Source organism: Mauremys mutica, chromosome 3, assembly GCF_020497125.1.
Source record: "Mauremys mutica isolate MM-2020 ecotype Southern chromosome 3, ASM2049712v1, whole genome shotgun sequence".
NCBI lineage: Eukaryota > Metazoa > Chordata > Testudines > Geoemydidae > Mauremys > Mauremys mutica.
This window is the reverse complement of record NC_059074.1, coordinates 113,796,226-113,819,221: the sequence shown is the minus strand read 5'-3', so window position 1 is coordinate 113,819,221 and position 22,996 is coordinate 113,796,226. Positions and strand designations below refer to the sequence as shown.

Below are 22,996 nucleotides of genomic sequence, written 5' to 3'. Positions count from 1 at the left end.
TGGGATGCAGGCAGGCTCAGGTTTTGATCCCCCCCCCCACGTCCTGGGGTCCTTTAGTAATTTTTTTTTTGTCAGAAGGGGGTCACATACAGTGAAGTTTGAGAACCCCTGTTCTACAGTCATGCTACCCCTCAGTAAGGAAACATTCTATGCTAACCCTTATGTAATAGTCCTGGGGGAATGCTGTGCCACTGCGGATACACAGAATGTGTCTCCCACAGATTTCTTTGCTTCCCCACAGAAAAATGACTTGAAGCAAAGGGAAGTCACAAGAGCAGTCATGCAACCCCTCCTCAGCAGTGTGTCTTGGGTGCACAGGGCAGCTGGCAGAGAGGTAAATCACTGTGGGGCAGGAGGCAGGACGGAGGAAGACCCAGCTGGTGGCTCCTATCCTGCGCCGGGCTCAGCTGCTAGCCTCGGCTGGGCTGGGCAGGACAGGACTTCCTCTTCCCTTGCACATCATACAGGGCCCAGTCAGACCCATCCCCAGATCTCTCCCCCCAGCTGCAGGAAGCTCTGCAAACAACCCCCCTTTCTGCTTCCTGCACCCATAGCTCCTCAGCTGCAGCGGGAGCCTGTGCTCCCCAATGCCATGCTGAAGCCTCCACATTTATTTGACAAATAACATTTTCAGAATTTTTCAGAATGTTAAAATATGGTGCACAGATTTTTTTTTTTTGGGCACAGAATGCTGTCAGGAGTAATGTAACAATGGTTGTTACTATAATGTTACAATAGCCTCATACAAATTACTCTATGTAGGGACCCACTGCATAATTCAATTATGCATTTACACATAGGGACAATTTATTTATTGCCAAAATATTATATACACCTCTTTGAATCATTTTCCTGAAAGCTCTCAGATCCATATCTGGTCTACTCACTATTTTGCCATCCTTCCTTCATGTCTGGAATGATTAAACTAGCTAGAGATATAAAGGGTAACAAGAAAACATTCTACAAATACAGTGGCGAGTGGTGGGGACCCATCTACTACTGCAGGTCCCATCACAGGGGCACGGTAAATAGCAGCATCCTGCTGCACCTCTTTAACCTCTGTCAGTCAATGCTGCTGTTTTTCCCTGGACACTTCCCCTTGGCCCCAGGATGTTCTTTGATCTCACTTCAGGGCACTCAGCTGCTCAGTCCCAGCAACCAGCCACTGCTCTGTCCAAAGTACGGTACTTAGTTCTCTCAGCGCTCCAGGGATGTAGTCCTTATTCCCTGGGCTCCCAGCAGCAACTGACTCTGCCCTGCCATTCCTCTTATCTGAGCCTGCTGGGCCCAGATAGGCTACGGGGGGCACAGCCACTCCTACGCTGCTGCTCGGAGGACTCACCTCCACTGCTCCCTGCTGAGGTTAATTATTTTTACTCTAGTGTGGGGCCAGTGCCCCATCATGGGGTGGGGGGGAGGGAGAAGGAGGAGACAAAAACAGAAAATGTGGAAATACCAAAAGTGCTACATAATTTTTTTGATTCAATTTTCACCAAAAATTTTAGTAGCAATTGGACATCTAACAATGAATATAAGTGAAAATGAGGTAGGTTCAGAGGCTAAAATAGGGAAAGAACAGGATAAAAATTACTTAGACAAGTTAGATGTCTTCAAGTCACCAGGACCTGATGAAATACATCCTAGAGTACTCAAGGAGCTGACTGAGGAGATATCTGAGCCATTAGAGATTATCTTCGAAAAAACATGGAAGATGGGTGAGATTCCAGAGGACTGGAAAGGGCAAATATAGTACCAACCTATAAACAGGGGAATTAGGGCAACCCAGAGAATTACAGACCAGTCAGTTTAATTTCAGTACCCGGAAAGATAATGGAGCAAGTAATTAATCAATCAATTTCCAATCACCTAGAAAATAATAAGGTGATAAGAAACAGCATGGATTTATCAAGAACAAATTGTGCCAAAGCAACCTAATAGCTTTCTTCGACAGGGTAGCAAGCCTTGTGGATAGAGAGGAAGTGGTAGCTGCGGTATATCTTGATTTTAATAAGGCTTTTGATACTATCTCGCATGACCGTCTCATAAACAGACTAGGAAAATAAAACCTAGATGGAGCTACCATAAGGTGGTTGCATAACTGATTGGAAAACTGTTCCCAGAGGGTAGTTATCAGTGGTTCACAATCAAGCTGGAAGGGAATATTGGAGGGGTCCCACAGAGATCAGTTCTGGGTCTGGTTCTGTTCAATATCTTCATCAGTGATTTAGATAATGGTGTAGAGAGTACACTTATAAAGTTTGTAGACAATACCAAGCTGGGAGGAGTTGCAAGTGCTTTAGAGGATAGGATTAAAATTCAAAATGATCTGGAAAAACTGGAGAAATGATCTGGAGTAACTAGGATGAAATTCAATAAGGACAAATACAAAGTACTCCACTTAGGAAGGGTCAGCTAGTTGCACACATACAAAATTGGAAATGACTGCCTAGGAAGGAGTACTGCAGAAAAGAATCTGGGGATCATAGTGGATCACAAGCTAAATATGAGTCAACAATGTAACACTACTGCAAAAAAAGCAAACATCATTCTGGGAAGTATTAGAAGGAGTGTTGTAAGCAAGACATGAGAAGTAATTCTTCTGACCTACTCAGGCCTAAACTGGCATATTGTGTCCAGTTCTGGGCACCACATTTCAGGAAAGATGTAGACAATTTTGAGAAAGTCCATAGAAGAGCAACAAAAATGATTAAAGGTCTAGAAACATGACCTATGAGGGAAGATTAAAAAATTGGGTTTGTTTAGTCTGGAGAACAGAAAACTGAGGAGGGACATAACAGTTTTTAAGTACTTAAAAGGTTGTTACAAGGAGGGAGAAAAATTGTTAGGATAGGACAAGAAGCAATGGATTTAAATTGCAGCAAAGGCAGTTTAGGTTGGACATTAGCAAAAATTTCTGTCAGGGTGGTTAAGCACTGGAATAAATTGTCTAGGGAAGTTGTGGAATCTTTGTCATTGGAGATTGTTAAGAGCAGGTTAGACAATTATAGAATCGTAGGACTGGAAAGGACCTTGAGAGGTCTTCTAATCCAGTTCCCTGCACTCAGGTCAGGACTAAATATTATCTAGATCATCTCTAAAGAGTGTTTTCTCTCTCTCCCCCACAAAGCAGCATTCAGGGTATGTACTGCACTTTTTCCTAGGTTGCTGCCCTTAAAAGGGCAGATTGGGAGATAGAATAGGAAGAACGATGTAGAAAAGAGGAAGCTTACAGGAAGCAGTTCCTCACATCCTAAACGCCATCTGAATAGAGTTCTGCATCATATCCATGTTCCCTCCTAAGATACTTCTACATCTGTGCTTGTGTGAAGCTCCACTCCTCTGGGGTTTGGGAACAGCCTTCCCCTGCTGCATAGTGCCTAAATCATGCAGTAGCAACTTAGAACCTGAAAGAGCAGAACAATTTTGCTCATCATCAACCCCATGGCTGAACCGGCTTCTATTTTATTTTGTTGTGCAGATAAAATTAAAAATGTAGCCCAATAGACATACACAGTTGCTTTTGTGTTTCAAAGAAAGGCTCTCAGTGAACCTTCAAACATGGAATATTTCTGTAAATTGTAATTCCACAAGATGGCCTTGATGACAACTTCGCAAGTTTCTGGGTGACAGATTGACGTGATAGAAATTCATTGAACTGATGCCAGGCATCCAGATTTCCCACTAAGAATGTGCAAAAGCTAACTGTTTGTGCTAGCATGGAAGACACTAGTTGATCAAGGGACTGGCAGGACAAAGGCAACTAAGAATGGCTCTCTCCTCTGGACCATCTGGAAATCGTAACTTCCTAATTGTGTTGCACTACTGCCAAACAACAACAACAAGAATGTCACTAGAACTGGATTACATTTGGCAATGAAAAAAAAATTGCTAGATCTTCCATTCTTCTCTGCACCCTTTATATATACTATGCTTAGTTACCAGGAAAAAAGGTGCTAAATAGCCTTTAGAGAATTTTATGAAAACAACCTAAAACTTATCAATTCACAAAGTAAAAAAAACACCCATGCATTACTATGGGCTTTTGTTGTAAAAAGAAAGCAAAGGATATTCTTCAATCTAATGTTTCATGAAAATGGTTGCACATTAAGTGCACATGTGAAGAACTTTCCTTTTCACAAAGCAGGTGTGTGAGAAAATATTTTCTTTCTAAGTGGGTGAGAAAGGAGGCAAAGGAAAACGGGTGAGAAAAGGAGACAGTATTTCTAGATGAAGCATAACATTTTAAAATAATCATGGGAACAGAGAGTAGGATAAGCCTGCCTGGAGACATGTCTACATTTTAGGGGAAAAAACATGGATTTTATTTAACTATGCAGTTTGCTATTCAATAAAAAAGTATTTACCATTAATACCAATAGATTACCATGTAGCTTCCATTAAAAATTGTTTATAAACAGCCACAGTACTGACAAAGTGACTGCACTTCTGAGTCAAATACTTTAAGAGCTGACGAGTCAAGAAAAATCAAATAGTTATAAAAGACATTTTAAGAAGCTTAACTTGATCTACCTTCCATAAAACATACATAATTTCTGTAAATCCCATCTTGGGGGAAGAAAAAAAAAAAAGGTTATTTAAAAAAGGGGGAAAAATAAATACTTGCTTTCATAATGCACCAAGTGCTGCAAGTTTATAATGGGCAATTTATTCAGTAAATTAAAAGATATGAGTCACATGTTTGTGTTAGCAGAGAGAGAGAGCAGGGAAGGGGGAAGCTTAGTGTATATTCTTACCCAGCAACTAGAACGTATTTTCCATCTGTTTGATCCTTTAACCTTTCCAGCAGGGACAAACGTACTTTGGCTTTGGTTTGGCCATAGATTTCAATTTCATCTGCAAGCAATCCTATCTCCTTGGCAAGTACATCAACAGCTTTTGGACTCTGTCCTCGGGAAATCTCAATATCACTGGAAAAGAAAACAAATAGGAGCCAAGAGACTTCTCTCAGCTTAGGTGGTCGATGACAGAACACAAAATAACAGCAAACGCTGCAACAATGAAGTTATTGTAACCGCTTTATGATCTCTTCTCCCAGATTTTGTTATCTGAACCTAAATACTAGCCAACACCTAATGTAATATTGGAAAACATGGTTGTGTTATCTATTCTTCCCCCGCCCCCAGCAATGTTTACTAACATTTCATTGTATTCTTTTCTTTAATTGGGGTCCAAATATTACACAATGACTTCATATCAGACTAATCAGCGTCTGCTGGATATTCAAGAATGTCACTTTGAAATGGATTTTTCTGTCAGTTTCTTTTCATCCTCTATAGCAGTACATTTCAGCATTTACATGTGAACATTATTGCAAAGCACATACATTCCTTATAGTTAGCACTCATATAAACATATACAAACATACTTACACATCAAAGAATGTGAAAGCAAACTTCAAGCCTCACTACTCCCCCATGAGGTAATGTAAGAAGATAGATAACATACACAGGGATCAGTTCACCTACCACTGAAATACAACTATATGTGGGATAGCACGCAGTGTCTGTTTAACTACACATAACACTATACAACAGGTAAAGATAAGATGGAAAGAAGAACAAGGCAACACACTGAAACTGCAGGGAATTTACTGTGGGTTAGGTGAACATCATAAATCAAATCGGGATTTAACATCAAACTTAACAGGCCTAGCCTTGCAAAAGAAATGCCATAGGATCTTTAATATCTGCACATGAATAAGGACTAATGTTAAAACTCAACTGCAGATGTCTCCTCTTAGCACTCATTAACACTAGACTGGGTCATTTGTTCAATTCTTTTTCAGAGAAGTATACCACTTAATTAATCATCAACAACATTTCCTGCAGCAGTGAAGTGTCTTTCCAGAGGTCTCCGATCCACATACTGACCCATTCTGACCCTACCTAGTGAGATGTTACAGAATCACAATACATGACGATTTAGCTGCAGACCATTTCTACTCATCCCCCTCTTAAAATGCATTCTCTCCCCTTGCATCAATTCTTCTCTCTAAACAGAAGTGCATACCAATGAGACCTCTTGCATAAAGGATAGTTTCAGTCTTTCTATGCTTTTCTGCATCAAACCCTATAAATATATACTTAAAGAAAGCTGAATCTGGTTTATTTAAGGGAGTGAGACATGCAAATTTCAGCAGCTGGAACACCATACAGATGTGCAAGATTACACTGCTGAGCAGCAAAAAGAGAAACAGAAGTGTGGCTGGCAATATATTTTCTTTCAACTCTATTTCATTTTTAAGATATTGAAATTCCTATACAGAATTGTGTATTAAAACACCGTTACTGTCCTTTTGTAACTTGAGAGATAACAACTTAAACATGGACTTCCTGAATTCCTTGTAGCGCCCTAAGCTCTCTCTACTTCCTTCATCTCTCCTGACAGAGGTGACTCCCACACAAAATTCTACAGAATCTCCTTTCTCCATCTCTTGCCAAATCTTAAAGAGTATTATAATGCATCTCTGCTAGTGAGGACATTGCTTCAGTAAAACTGGCTTAATGTACCATTATAGACCTGGGAATAAAACACCAAGGTGAAATGAGTTTTATAGGCTCAGCTTAGAAATCTCTTTTTAGGTACCAAGTTAAGTTTTCAGTTGATCTACCTAAGCAAAATAACTGCTGTTGTCATTCCTTCACTGAAGAGCTCTTAAGAACCTTTGGGAAAAACAGCTTTTTAATACAAACAGAAAGCCTTTTACCAGGGAGGTTACATATAAACGGAGACATCCAATAGAATGTAGTTATTTTTTAATACAATAGGATCACTCCTCTATTAACAAGATGGGTGCAAAGGAAAGACTTTACAATGATTTCGCATTTACAACTTAATTATAACTGGTAGAAATAAACAAGGCTTTTTAAGTGTTTATGTCTAGACACTTAATTATTTCTGTCAACAAATATTCTCCAGAATGTTTCTGATAGCAAACATTACTAGGCATCCATCTGTGTCTATTGAGCAGTGAATACAAGTACTACTACTACTTTTTTTTCTTTTAACAGCTGAGGGAGACTGGTCCTACAGTTTTCAATATTTCTAGCACACAGATGATTATAATCAGCATCCAGAAAACCATCACATGCTTTCCTAATGAACCTAGGTATATTATGCAATTATAGAAAAAAGTTGCTGCTGAGATCAAAACCAAAGTCTCCTACACCCGGTGTGGTCTGTTGTTCATTCTGGAAGCAACTACCTGAGCAGAAATGCATCACCCTTATACCTATACAGGAAACCCTATACATGAAAATGTTTTATTTCTTCATAAGAATGACCCTACTGGGTCAGACCAAAGGTCCATCTAGCGCAGTATCCTGTCCTCTGACAGTGGCCAGTGCCAGATGCCGCTGAGGGAATGAACAGAACAGGAATCATCAAGTGATCCATCCCCTGTCACTCATTCCCAGCTTCTGGCAAAGAGAGGCTAAGGGCACCATTCCTGCCCATCCTGGCTAATAGCCATTGATGGACCTATCCTCCATGAATTTATCTAGTTCTTTTTTGAAGCCTGTTATAGTCTTGGCCTTCACAACATTCTCTGGCAAAGAATGTTGACTGTGTGTTGTGTGAAGAAATACCTCCTTTTATTTATTTTAAACCTGCTGCCTATTCATTTCATTTGGCGACCCCTAGTTCTTGTATTATGAGAAGTAGTAAACAACACTTCCTTATCTACTTTCTCTACACCAGTCATGATTTTATAGCCCTCTATCATTTCTCCCCTTAGCCGTCTCTTTTCCAAGTTGAAAAGTCCCAGTGTTATTAATCTCGCCTCATACAGAAGCCATAGGATTTAAGTGTAGTTTATGAAACAGACAACTTCCTTCTTTATTAACAGAGAGAATCTTTGAATTTTGCATTCAGGGCTACTTGCAGGTTTTTCCAGACAGCTTAAGCCTCATACTTCAAAAGCAGCAAAGAGTCCTGTGGCACCTTATAGACTAACAGACGTACTGGAGCATGAGCTTTCGTGGGTGAATGTCGACATGCATCCGACGAAGTGGGTATTCACCCACGAATGCTCATGCTCCAATACTTCTGTTAGTCTATAAGGTGCCATGGGACTTTTTGCTGCTTTTACAAATCCAGACTAACACGGCTACCCCTCTGATACTTGACCTCATACTTCAGTTTTCATTACTAATTGTTCTTGGTTTTTTGCATACTTGAAATTCAGCATTAGAAACAGCAATAAGGGACAGGCTGAGCGCTTGAGGCAGGATTCCTCAGTTAAAGGGATTATAAATCAAAGGGGCAGAGAAACTTTAATCCAATTAGAAACTGTCACACAGAGAGCTGCAGCATTCAGCACAGAGGAGGGGTGAGGAATCTAGAGGCTGATCCAAAGCTCAATGAAGTCATTGGAAATCTTTCCATAGACTTTGATGGGCTTTGGATCAGGTCCTCACTGTCTCCTCTGATTCCCTTACAATATGTCTACTGGCAAAAGGTTACCCTAATGGCTCCAACTGGTACAACTCCCAATTAGATACTCCATCAGCAGTTTGGTCTGCTACTGGTCTTATTGGAATTTGTGTATGTGTTTTGTGGTGAAGGAGATAAAAGCAAAAATATAATTTCGTCTTCCATATTTCAATAACTCACAAGTAAATATCATACAACACCGTATAAAACATAGCTCTTTAAAGATTTTTCTTTTTAAAAAAAAAAAAGTTAGAAAGGTCTCCAATTGTACTTTTCTATATGCATTAAAAATTAGTTGCATTCATGTATGTCTGCACATTCCTTTGCTAACTTTAACATTTATTAATAAGTTATATATTTTTATTTTCCACTGCACTGATTACATTCAGAATAGTTTAACATATTTATCCAATCTATAGATGTTAACTTTATAACGCCTATGTTAAACAAGTTTATTGTATTATTACCAAAAAAAAATGTATGAGGGTCAATTTTTGTTTTTGTTGCTGAATGTATTGTTTTGATTTCTGGATGAAAGAAACATGGGAAATAAAGGATAACTTTTAATCAACATGTTAAGTCTGAAGAAATTTTTGGTAATGTTAGTTGGTCTAAAATATATTAATATGTACCAACTTTTTTCAACATCTGACACAGATGGCTAGTTTTTAAAGTTAGTTTTAATATTTACAATATACATAAATGTTACATATTTGATACTAAACAAAAAAATTAGAACATTAGGTTTTCTGTCAGAAGAAGACTTATTAAATATCTGCTGGCAACGGTGTACCGTTACACTGGGAATTTACAAAATACAAGATTAAAGAAATCTCTACATCTAGTCAGTATGTACACTGAGAATTTTATTACAGTGTCTTTGGAAATGAATCTAATTAATGCCACAGAGCTCCTTGAGAGCAAAAAGAAATGTTCCCTGTTTAAGTTCCTATTCTTCTTTCTTACTTGTTTTTAATGAAAGATCCATCTGTTTCCATATAAAATTGTATATTGTTGTAAAAGAATATTTTATACCTTCGCCCTAGCAAGCGACGGTATATTTAAAAGGAAAAAAAATACAACCATAAAGTTCCAGTAATTAAACAAATGGAAACCCTATCACTAACATATTTTATATATGGTGGTGGGGGAGGGGGAGGGAAGTAGAGGGATTTTTTTTAGTAGAAGTTTTATCATCAACCACATGGCATGAAACATAGTTTGATCTATTGTTTCTTTAGCTATTTTTAATAGGAGGTTTTCAAGGATGAAAAGTTTGAAATTGTATATATTTGCCCATTAAAAGCCCCAGGATATCAACTTTTTTCTTTCTATCTGCACTCTATAAAATGCTTGTTCTTTTGGCATCTGTTTTAAGTTACAAACTGAATCTGTTTCAATTAAATTGTTAAAACAAGAGACATTTAAAGGTGAAGTGAAATGCTTTCTTTAAAAGCATGTACTAATTTTAACCTTAAATGTTAAAAATGCAATACATTCAGCAGCAGACTTATATACATTATAAATGAATACATTTTCAAAGACTCTACTTGCCATACCCTGGGTTCAAGTCCTCGGGTTTCTCTCACACACGAGTGCACACCCACCCACACCACACACACACAACTTTATACTAATAGCAAAGCAGAGAGCTACATTCCTCCTGCTGTCAGCAGTTGTTGCAATGTAAACATGAATCCCTGAAGGCCTGAACATAGGCAAGTAAATGAAAGAGGAACTGATCGAAAATAATTTGGTTATACAAAAGAAAGTATTTGTAACTCTTCAAGTCTGCAAACATATTTTTGGGCCCCAATTCAGGAAAACTTTGCGGAATTGGGGTCCTTGCAGTTCATCTTTCAGTTTTAGAATTCATAAACTAGTTATTTTTTATAAGTGGCAACCAACGCTAAATACCAGGATATTTAGTGACACATAACAGAAGAAGCAAATAAGCAGAATAGCTACTTTTGTATACTAGGCAAACATATTTAAAGAGACATAATTAGATTCAGTTTAATGTTTAAACCACTTGCCCAAAGCTCATCTTATTACCTGGGCACTGGGGAGAGGGGCTGAAGTTTCAAGCAATGGAGGTTCCACTCCCTGTATTGCTGAGACTGGATCCATCTCTCGCTGGTTTTTACCATGTTCTTTCACAGAGAAAAGAAAAACACTGTATGACAGTTGCATTATAAATGTTCAACAGTTTGATTTCAATTAGATAGAGCCTAAACATATGATATCATAACTGCAAAAATAATCTCTATGCAAAGGATTGTAACAAGCATACCTACAACATAAAGATCTTCCAATTCCATGTCTTTAGGAATAAAGAAAAACTCTTACTGCATTGTTTACCCAAGATTTCAAGGAAGGGCATGGTCATTCAGCACAGATGGCACTAAAATCTCTGGCTAAGCACTTGGAGGTATTCTTCCTCCAGGCCAGAATTTTACTATTTTCTCCCCCCCGCCCCCCCAAAAAGTGATTCTCCCACTCTCTTTAAATTACAAAAGAAGTGTCAACTGTTTAGTGACTCTTCCTCTTGCTCTCTTGGATCCTCAGTGCTGGTTTGTTCCATCTCAAAAGGGTAAGAAAATGGATTAACCCTTGAAATTTCCTTTTAAGCCCCATCAGGCAATAGACACATAATATAAAACTAAAAACTGGTTGCTTCCTTCCAATGTGATTGACCTTTAACATACAGTACCCTCCTACAAGCTGGTCAACATAACAGACAGCCTTAACCAGCTAATTAAACAAACTGGCACTGTTAATAGGAGGTAACTGGCACTGAAGGAGAAAGCTGGGGCTTGTGCATCAAAGCAGACGGCATCATAAGAAGAGAAGTCACCAGGACTGTCCCTCTAGCATTACTTACTCCTTTGGGCCTTGCAGCCTGCCTTCTTTAAATGTTGCTCCTCAAAGATTGATGTGGCAAAGGTGAGACAACCCACGCCTGACCCAGCTGAGCTGCTGAGAATTATGAGCGATGGGGGAGTTGATGCAGGATGTGTGTGTTTTTAAATTAACAAATTTAATTTGGGGTATTATACTTTTTAAAAATCCCAAATAAACAAAACTAATATTAACTAGATGGGGGGGGGGGCAAAAGAAGTAAAATGTATTGCCTCTTAGAGGAAAATAGTTCCCTTGGTTGCTGCTTGTTTCCCAAAGCTTTGGCCAACATATAGCAATCATCTGAAGTGATATTTCCCTTCAGAGCAATATTTTACAGTTACTGCCCTTGCAGCTTGTCAACAGTTGCATTTCATTGTATAGCAATCCAGAGTTTTACCAAGAAAAATACCTGGAGCTCCAACAGAACAGCCCAGGATCTCCAAGTGCTTTATAAATTCTCACAACACCTTTGTGAGTTCAATTTTACACATGGGTAAACTGAGACACAGAGCACTTAAGTGACTAGCCAAAAACTCAGTTCTACCATGGCTCCACAATAGAAAATGAGGAATTGTGACTTCCACTCACCTTCTCTAATGAAGGATCCCTCTTCCTCCCACATCTACACATCAAATGCCTATGCAATTCTCAGTGAAAACATTGCAATATGTGGGACGCATGCTATGACCACTACTGTTTCCCTGTGTTTTACTATTTTACTCTTTTGTATTTTTCTTCTCTCCTTTTGTTTCCCCTTCTCACCTCTGCATTTTTCTTTCTTTCTCCTAATCTGACTCACTCTTTTCTGCTTTACTTATTACTTAGCAGCAGCAGAGAGCGGCACTGCATTCAAGCATGGAAAGGCCTTAAATAGAACAACTACATGAAAGGGATTTGTCTACACTGGCACTTTACAGCGCTGCAACTTTCTCGTGCTGGTTTTTTTATAGCTCTCTCCCAGCGCTGGTGCCGCAACTACACAGCTACGTTAAAGCGCTGGCAGCGCTTTAACATTGCTAGTGAAGACATGCCCTTGGATTGCATACTCAAAATTACTTTTATATTCCAGCCTTGTATGAGAACAAAGCATCTATGCATTTGAATGCAGTAATGCTCCTTACTCTGTTTTCACCACCACCAATGTCGATGTGATGGTAATAAAGCAAGGAAAGAACTTTTTCAGACCTCTGCTCTACTGATCATGAAAGTTGTAAGCATGGCAGACTGGTTAGTATGCACAGTAGGACCATAAGTACATAAGCATAACTCTGTATTATAACAGTAGGTAACTAGGGTACTCAGATTATTCTGCTACACATGATAAACATTCATTTAATTTCTGAAATGGCTGTGTGCTAATTTTATGTTGTGCCAATGTAACCCAACAGCCCTTCTTTCAAGTAAATACATATTACTACTTCAATGGAAGCTCTATATAAGAAGAAATCCAAGGAAAAGCATTTAATCATCAGCACATTTTAGAGACATTGACAAATTAATCAAAGCAAGCTTTAACCAACACCAAACTATTTTAGCATGACTGTGATGACACAAACAAAATCCAAAAATGTGAAAGTTAAAGTGCGTGCTCAGTCTTTAAACTTGCTTGACTGTGAAAAAATGAGGCAAAAATACTTGAGATTCAGACAGGTGAGTTTTCCTGGCTTTACATTTACATAGCACTTCACAAACATTAGTAACTCTTCATAAAACTATTGGGTTACAGGCAGCCGTAACTATAATTCCCTCACCATCACTGTGTGACTAACTTGTTTTTATAGATCAATCTACCAATCTCTTTATCAAGCTTTGTTACAGTTGTTATTGTTATAGTATTTTGATTGTAGTACCTCATTTACCTTTATCTTGATAAATAAAACAGGAATGAATGGCCCAAAATTACCATTTCATTGATTATATTATTAAGGCAGCTGTAGGTCATAATTTTCCCTCTTTTTAAATTTGCCAGACTTGTCCAATTGCAGCTGTAAGTGCATAGCCTGTGAACTCTAGAGCCCAGTAAACACAGTGAGTTTTACACAGTTTTGGGTCACACTAACCTGCATCCGCATTGCTATTGTCAGAGGACCTACAGCATCTATAGCAGACTGGTTACTGTACTTTACATCTTGACCATAACCATGTTCCCCTGTAAAAGAAAACATTGCACCAATGAGTCTGAGACCTTTGAGAGTAGGAATGGGCAGAAACATGTTGGGGAGACATCTTCATCCAAAAAAAAAATTGAGGTCTGAATGTGTATTCCAAATTTAACAACCTCACTACCGAACTACCACTGTCTCCTTAATATTAAACAGACAGCAGCTGGAAGAGTGGTGTGGGAGTGTATATATATTAGATATCCAAAGGAAACCAGTTCCAGCTCACAAAAATGTGCCATTTGTGCAAAAAGCTACAGAACGTGTTAGGATTTGGAAAATTACATACATTTGAAACAATCCATTGGACAAACAGGGAAAAGATTTTTAGTCTGCTTTTCCCTGTGTATATTATCATAGAATCATAGAATATCAGGGTTGGAAGGGACCTCAGAAGGTCATCTAGTCCAAACCCCTACTCAAAGCAGGACCAATTCCCAACTAAATCATCCCAGCCAGGGCTTTGTCAAGCCTGACCTTAAAAACATCTAAGGAAGGAGATTCCACCACCTCCCTAGATAACCCATTCCAGTGCTTCACCACCCTCCTAGTGAAAAAGTTTTTCCTAATATCCAACCTAATTCTCCCCCACTGCAACTTGAGACCATTACTCCTTGTTCTGTCATCTGGTACCACTGAGAACAGTCTAGGTCCATCCTCTTTGGAAACCCCTTTCAGGTAGTTGAAAGCAGTTATCAAATCCCCCCTCATTCTTCTCTTATGGAGACTAAATAATACCAGTTCCCTCAGCCTCTCCTCATAAGTCATATGCTCCAGCCCCCTAATCATTTTTGTTGCCCTCCGCTGGACTCTTCAATTTCTCCACATCCTTCTTTAGTGTGGGGCCCAAAACTGGACACAGTACTCCAGATGAGGCCTCACCAATGTTGAACAGAGGGGAATGATCACGCTCCTCGATCTGCTGGCAATGCCCCTACCTATACAGCCCAAAATGCCGTTAGCCTTCTTGGCAACAAGGGCACACTGTCGACTCATATCCAGCTTCTCGTTCACTGTAACCAGGCCTAGGTCCTTTTCTGCATAACTGCTGCCCAGCCATTCGGTCCCTAGTCTGTAACAGTGAATGGGATTATTCCATCCTAAGTGCAGGACTCTGCACTTGTCCTTGTTGAACCTCATCAGGTTTCTTTTGGCCCAATCCTCTAATTTGTCTAGGTCCCTCTGTATCCTATCCCCACCCTCCAGCGTAACTACCACTCCTCCCAGTTTCGTGTCATCTGCAAACTTGCTGAGAGTGCAGTCCACACCGTCCTCCAGATCATTAATGAAGATACTAAACAAAACCAGCCCCAGGACCGACCCTTGGGGGCACTCTGCTTGAAACCGGCAGCCAACTAGACATGGAGCCATTGATCACTACCCGTTGAGCCCGACAATCTAGCCAGTTTTCTCTCCACCTTATAGTCCATTCATCCAGCCCATACTTCTTTAACTTGCCGGCAAGAATACTGTGGGAGACTGTATCAACAGCTTTGCTAAAGTCAAGGTCATTACTTTGAGACGGTAATGAAATTAAGAAATATATGCATATGATCATAAAAAAATACTACCAATTAGCCAATCAGATTTATAATCTGGATTCAGAATAGACAAAGTTTTCTGGCATTAATGTTTCCTTCATCAATATTACTTTTAATGCAGACTTTCTGCACAGTCAACTCAATGGTTACAGCTGGCTTCCTGTAGGACAATGCCTTTCAGTGGTCATGAATCAGATTAGATGTCAATGTATTATTTTGTCACTGTTCCCATTATCCTTGTTTGTTTGTTTTTTCAACCCACTTGCTGCTTCTTGCCTAATATCTAGCCAGTGATTTCTTCTGGGTAAGACCCATCTTTCAATCTAAACTGTAGCTAGCACAGTGGGACCCTGATCTTGAATGCAGACTCTAGGCATTACAATAATAGTGTATTTGCTCCATTAGCCTTAGACCTCAGGGAACCAGAGCTCAAACCCTGACCCAGTCAGGTTGTCTCTTTCTAATCCCTATCTGTGCACATCATAAAAACAACCACGCAATTTGGCACAATTCTCACTCTTCAAGAGTCTCAGAACTAGAACATCAGAGACATTGTGGGTCAGAATTAAAGGCATGCTGACATATGTGTGTGGAGAAATTTGCACACCAACTGCCCACACAATGCTTGACTCTAGCCAGTGCTATTATTCATCCTGTCCTGCCTACTTAGAACACTGAAGTCACTGAGAGACTAAAAGACCTTGTTTACATACACATTTAGCCTAATTCAATTAATCTTCTAACACTTTCTCAAATGCTACCGCATCAAGCACCTTTACCTTAGTGACAAAGCTAACTAAATAATAGAGATTATATTCCTAACACTAAACACACAGTAAAAACCATTAAAAGACCTTCCGTTTGTGTTAACACTTCTTGTTTTAAACCAGATCTTATGGTATTTTACAATTTTAGACTAGAATCCTCTGCAATTTACTGGAAGTTATAATAGTCTGTCAGTCATAAATTGACTATGGTTGCATTGAGACCATTCTGGGAGTTTTGCCAGAACAACAAATGAAGTAGGAGGGATGAAGTTAAATTCCCCTCTCTTTCAGACATCTGTGCTTTACAGAAACATTGCAAGTTTTTATTTGATTTGGCTTAATATGCCTTCTTTATCAATGCAGAGATTAGCATGTGTATAAATATACATTAGACTTGGAGAGTTCCCTTCAACAGCGTTCTTTTAGCCTGCATGTACTTACAACACAAAGGGCTTGGCTACACTTACAAATTTGCAGCGCTGCAGCAGGGTGTGAAAACACACCCTCTCCAGCGCTGCAAATTGTGGCGCTGCAAAGCACCAGTGTGGTCAAAGCCCCAGCGCTGGGAGCGCGGCTCCCAGTGCTGTACGTTATTCCCCACAGGGAGGTGGAGTATGGACAGCACTGGGAGAGCTCTCTCCGAGCTCTCTCCCAGCGCTGGCGCTTTGACTACATTTAGCGCTTCAAAGCGCTACCGCGGCAGCGCTTTGAAGTGCTAAGTGTAGCCACAGCCAAAGTCAGATTAATCTGGCTTTTGCATGGAACTAGAAGTTAGAGAGGTAGAATTCACACACACTAACAAAGGGGGGAAAAGTGTGGTGTTGCAACATCTCATTTACGGCAGATATTCTAACTGATGGGCTGGAATAGCTGCCCTTGTCTCTCCACGCCTCCTATACAGGAGTTTTGGTCCAGTAGTTCAGTATAAATGTACATCCTCTTCCATCCTGCCCCAAGGTCTCCTCCAGGCCTATCTATTTGTACCCCAGGGTGCAGAGGTGTTAGAGCTGCTGCCTCATTCAGACTCTGCCTATGTCCCCAGCCAGTCTCACTGCAGGGTTTAAGTGGTGCAGAGGGACTTGCTAGTTCCTTTCCAGCTGGGTGAGTTTCACAACTACATACTTAGGCTGGGATTTTCAAAGATTAGCAAGATCCCATAGAAGAGGCTATTATTATTATTGAAGTAATACCACAGGAATTAGTACAGATAAGCAGGATGCTATATTAATGGAAATTGCTTTTTAAAAACATTTTAAATGAAGAGCATGCCAAACCTCAGATTATATAAAATAAAAGCTGCATCCAAGAAAATTCCATCACCTAAAGTGAATGCTTCAGATCCATCTAGTTTATGTCATCAGAGCCACACAAGAAAATTATGTCCTCGCAATTTCTAGGTATTTATCTTTTATTCTGGGAAATAAAATATTCATGTGTGTGAGGGTGTGTACTGTATTTACATACATGAGATAAAAATGTAGCCACCATCATGCAGAAATAATAGTCAATTCATAGCTGTTGTTGCTTCAGGCTGCATTTCACTGCTTCTCAAATGTTAAAAATAGGACATTTTTTAAGTGTGAAAAAAAACTAAAACAACTTTTTAAGCACACCTATTAATAAGATTCCAATATGCATTTAAAGTAAAAAATCAAATACAAGATTGTGACTTCACTGATGTCACAATTACCTAACAACAGGCTTTTAAATATTTTGCAATTCAGATAAGTGAATTCTTCCTGTCCAACACAAACAAATGTTTTTTATGTATATGTTCTCTATAAATTTCAACAAACATTAAGTAAAAAAATAGTAAAATGTGTTTCTGCTATTCTTCCAGCATTTCTCCTGCGAAACACACGCAGGAAGACAGATGGATATTTGTAGATGGTTTATATAAAACATTTTCTTTTTAAAATCCTGTGTTGTCTCTCAAAAAATGTCATAAGTATGCATGTATCTACGGCCCAAAAATTGCAGCTGGATATAGGCAGACACACATATGTGCTCATGCAGAGTCTGACTGAAATCAATGCGCTCTACATATCTATCTTAGGTACCTATAAGGACTACACTGCCATATCTGAGCACATCACAATCTCTTAATGTATTTATCCTCACAATAATCCCGTGTTTCAGAGTAGCAGCCGTGTTAAGTCTGTATCCACAAAAAGAACAGGAGTACTTGTGGCACCTTAGAGACTAAGGAAAGAACTATTATCCTATTAGGTACCATTGTGGAATTGAAGCACAAGGCTAAGGGTAGGTTGCCAGACATCCGGTTTTCAACCGGAATGTGCGGTTGAAAAGGGACACTAGTGGCTCCGGTCAGCACTGCTGACCGGGCCGCTAAAAGTCCGGTGGGCGATGCAGCAAGGCTAAGACAGGCTCCCTGCCTGCTCCAGTTCCACGCAGCTCCCAGAAGCGACCGGCATGTCCAGGTGCAAGGGTGGTCACAGGGGCTATGCATACTGCTCCCAACCCGAGCGCCGGCTCCGCAGCTCCCATTGGCCGGGGTTCCCATGGCCAATGGGAGCTATGGGGGTGGCACCTGCAGGCACAGACAGGGCGCAGAGCCCCCTGACCCCTCCACCTATGAGCCAGACAGGCCGGACACTTCTGGGAGCCACCTGAGGTAAGTGCTGCCCAGTCAGAGCCCGCACCTCACAGGCCCTCTCTGACCCCCTGCCCCACACCCTGACCCCCTGCCCCAGCCCTGATTCCCCTCCTGAACGCCAAACCCCTTGGCCCCAGCCCAGAGCCTCTTCCTGCACCCCAAGCCCCTCATCCCCGGTCCCACCTCAGAGCCCGCACCACCAGATGGAGCCCTCACCCTCTCCCTCACCCCAACCCCCTGCCCAGCCCGGTGAAAGTGAGGGTGAGGGAGAGCAAGCGACAGAGGGAGAGGGGATGGAGTGAGCAGGCAGGCAGGGCCTCAGAAAAGGGGCAGGGAAGGGGTATTGAGTTTTGTGTGATTAGAAAGTTGGGACCCCTAACTAAGGGCAAGTCTATATAGCAAGTTAGTGCATGGCAAGCTAGGGTGTAAATCTATAGTGCTCTGGCATGCCGCACACTAACTGTCCATGTGGACCCTGCAGCTGCACACTAAAAGTTCCCTAGTACGCTTTGAACAGGATTTATTTAAAATTCTGTTTTTTTAAATAGTATTGGGTTATTATATTTCCTACAATATTTTAAATCAGGATTTGCCTTCTGAAAATAGCTTGCCAGCTTTGCTATGGCTTTCAATAGGACTTTGCATCTGGATAGGTCTCCCAGCTTTCACTTTCTGTTTAAAAACTGAATTAAATATAGATTTAATGCCTATAATTTAGCTTTTTTTTAAATTAAAAAACAAACCAAAGAGTGACCTGAGAGCAATGGCTGGTTTTGTACACACTGTGGTACTGACCACCAATCGTCAGAATTATGTGGAAAAAACTAAAAAGCCAAGTAATTTGTTCTTGGGGAGAGTATGAGACGACATATCTTATAATAGAAATTATTACATTGCTCTACTGTGAACTACAGAGATTACATTAAAAAGCCAATTGATTTGACATCAAAAAGCGAGATCCATTTATCCCGACATACAAGTTCTAAATACTATTATGTGACAATTAGAAGTTTCTGGGGATATTATTCAAATAGGTTCAACTACAATCCTGACTCAATGTCTAAAAATTCACGCACTTTTACTCCTATAGTAGCTAGCTGTTTCAGTAAAATTTCAAATATTTTTGTAGCATACCTTTGCACTAATTTTTTTTATTTTAATGTCTTGAAACTTAGGCTTGTTGGATCCAAGCTCCTGTACTAAAAATAAGATGAGCTGCATGGCATAAACAAATTTATTTTGATCGTAATGCTTTGAACTCTGATCTTGGAAACATTTATGCATGTGAGTGATTTTACACATCTGAGTAGTCTCATTGAATTTAATAGGACTATTCACATTTGCACTGTTATTTACATAAGTGTTCGCAGGATAGAGTCTTAGATAACTAATTACAAACTCTTCAATCTGTATCATCAAACAAATAATCTCTGTGGCTTCTTTTCCATAAACCATTGAAGAAGAAGAATGGCCAGCACTCACTGGCATCTTAAAAAAAAAAATCACATCTATATCATAATCAAATTCTACCACTTCATGGATGATTACATGGTGAAGTTAACTACTAAGAAATATGACCTTTTAGTAGAATTAACTAAGTAACTAGATAATTTAGTTTACAGTTGGCCTGCTGCCTGTTACACCAGTTTTACATCAATAGAATTCAATGAGCTACTGATTTCAATGGAGTTACATTGGCAGTAGGTGTAAGAGTGGCGATACAGGCCAAGTATCTACTCCTGTGTAAACTATCCTAAGTAAAAAAAATTACTTGGCATCTACTTTCTCCTTTGTAAATGAAAGTACAATGTGGGACAAATTTCCATCTATTCTTGTAGACTTTTTCATGGAAGTGTGCTCTTCTGGCTGACACACAGCTGTGTTTTGAAGTCCCTTTCCACGGAGAAAGTTTTTCCTTCCTTGTATTTCTGCACAAAACTAAACTGGATAAAGCATTAGAAAATAAGTAGGGAACAATCCTGCAGTGGGAGCAGATCTACAGGATGACCTAATTGTTTTTTACCCCTCTAATTTGTAGGAATATGTTCTACTCCTGAGGGCATTCTGCGCCAAAAAATGTTAGGCCAAAAAATTAAAAATTCTGCGCACAATATTGTAAAATTCTGCAAATTTTATTTGTCAAATAAATGTGTAGGCTCCAGCATGGCATTGGGGAGCACAGGGCACTGGCTGCACAGAGGTGGGAGATCACTATGCAGCTCCCGCCTGGGACACAGACTCAGCAATGAGGCTGCACCCAACCCTGACACAGCACAAGGACCAGGCCTGCCCCAGAAACACCCCAGAGCTCTGCCCCTCCAACCCAGGTTCACAAGGTGTGGGCAGGCAGGCTCAGCAAGGCAGGATCCACGTGTGGAGAGGTTTAGTGTGGGGAGATCCAGGTGTGGGTTGAGAGGGTTCTGTGTTGGGCAATCTGGGTGTGGGTGGCTCAGTGGGGATTCAAGTGAGGGGGGTTCTGGGCGTGGGGGGCTCTGGGTGCAACAGTAATGGAATTCTGCAGGTGAAGATGGTTGGGGCTCAGTGGGGGGAGGGTTTGGTTTGGCAGGGATAAAGCTCGGTGGGAGGGGGTCTTGGTGTCAGGGTCTCAGTGGGGGAGGTGTCCAGATGTTGGGGAAGGGGGGCTCAGTGGGGCAGGGATCCAGGTGCAGCTGGGTGGGGCTTGGTAGGGTGGGGATCTGGGTGCAGGTGGCTTGTCAGGGTGGTCCAGGTGCAGGGGGAGTGGGGCTTGGTGGGAGGGTCTGGGTATGAGGGGGTCTGGATGCATGGGGGTTGGGTGGATGGGGGAGCAGCTCCCTGTATAGTGATCCCTCCCCCTGCAGCTGAAGAGTGATAGGTGCAGGAAGCACAGGGGAGTTTGCAGAGCTTCCTATAGCCGGGGGAGAAAACTGGAGGTGGGTCTGACATGGCCCCAAACTTCATGCCAGGGAAGAGGAAGTCCCATCCTCCCCAGCCCAGCCAGGACTAGTCGCTGAGCCCGGCACAGGGTAGGAGCCACCAGCTGGGTCTTCCATAGTCTCGCTCCCTGCCCCAGAGTGATTTACCTCTCTGCCAACTGCCTTGGGCACCTGAAACATACTGCTGGGAGGGTCTCATGACCGCTCTTGTGACTTCCCTTTCTGATGGGGAAGCAAAGTCATTTTTCTGTGGGGAAGCAAAGAAATCTGCAGGGGACATAAATTCTGCACATTTTATATTTATTTTATAATTGGAGATATACCAATCTCCTAGAACTGGAAGGGACCTTGAAAGGTCATTGAGTCCAGCCCCCTACCTTCACTAGCAGGACCAATTTTTGCCCCAGATCCCCAAGTGGCCCCCTCAAGGATTGAACTCACAACCCTGGGTTTAGCAGGCCAATGCTCAAACCACTGAGCTATCCCTCCCCCCCAGTGGCACAGAATTCCCCCAGGAATAAGGTACATTCTATAATACTGATAATTAAGCTAGTAAGCTCATCAACTGTTGCATGCATAACCCCAAGCTCATAATTATCAGCTACAGGAAGGATGAACTGATATACATGCATACATACACACAATACATATACATTTATTTTTAAATGCCCTATTCTAAACAGCAGGTCTTTTCTACCACATCTTGTACTTATCTTTGTATCCCATACACTTCTTCCAAGTGGTATACAATTTTAAACTGACCTTACCTGATAAAAAGTCAGGATAACAATCGACAATGGTTGTTCCAGGCCTTATCCAACTGACTGGAATCTCTTTAGGTTTGGTACTGCCTACCACCACCACATCTGCCTGATGAAGCTAAAAACCAGACAAACAAAAATATTCTAGAATTAGGAATAGATTATGCAGTGTAGACGAAGATTCAGACCCAATTTATACTTAACTTCTCACAGTAGCCACAAGTGAATGCAAAAGGTCCAGACTACAGGCCTGATTCTTACATTACTGAGGGTCAGGAATAACTCAGCTGAAATCAATATGTACTTTCTGGTGTAAAGTCAGGGAAGTGAGATCACAATCAGGGCCTATAATATCACATGCAGATCATATCTTGAAAAACCCGTTGTACTTGAAAGTGCTATGCAACAGGACATTTTGGAGGGACCTCTGTTTTGTGGAAGATGTGGGTTGAAAGAATGTGATAACATTTGATTAGAAATGAGGTCAAGAAACTAAACATTCAAAATTACTACAGTTTGTTGAACAACTATCTGAACATCTCAGTCATGGGCAAAACTACACACTGCTCAAAGCTCGATCTGTGAAAGTGAGAAAACAAAAAACACGCACACTCAAGTCACATTGGTTGGAAGGTAACATGAGAGCTGACCTACATTTATCAATGGCTTCAAAAAAATCCAATTAAAATCTTTTTCCCTGTTAACTCATGTTTAACACAAGAAGCCCCTGATTTTACCTAGCTCTATGGAGTCAAGGACAATACAGAGCATGACATTGCCCTTCTAGTAACAAATAAATGCATAAGCCAGGGGTGGCCAGCCTGAGTCTGAGAAGGAGCCAGAATTTACCAATGTACATTGCCAAAGAGCCACAGTAA

General features: G+C 40.7%; 1 protein-coding gene across 3 annotated transcripts in view; it reads right to left on the bottom strand.

The window, feature by feature from the left end:
* Window positions 1-22,996, bottom strand: part of MTHFD1L (methylenetetrahydrofolate dehydrogenase (NADP+ dependent) 1 like) — a 229,604-nt gene that overhangs the window by 183,855 nt on the left and 22,753 nt on the right. For 2 of the 3 annotated variants that reach the window (XM_045010253.1, XM_045010255.1), the window contains exons 8-11: window positions 22,125-22,236; window positions 13,419-13,507; window positions 10,510-10,607; window positions 4,755-4,928 (exon numbers count right to left, since the gene is read on the bottom strand). In XM_045010253.1, coding sequence (XP_044866188.1) covers window positions 4,755-4,928; window positions 10,510-10,607; window positions 13,419-13,507; window positions 22,125-22,236 — 473 coding nt within the window. Of the gene's footprint in view, window positions 1-4,754; window positions 4,929-10,509; window positions 10,608-13,418; window positions 13,508-20,184; window positions 20,386-22,124; window positions 22,237-22,996 lie in introns of those variants that run through there. The other variant, XM_045010254.1, reaches the window with a different exon arrangement.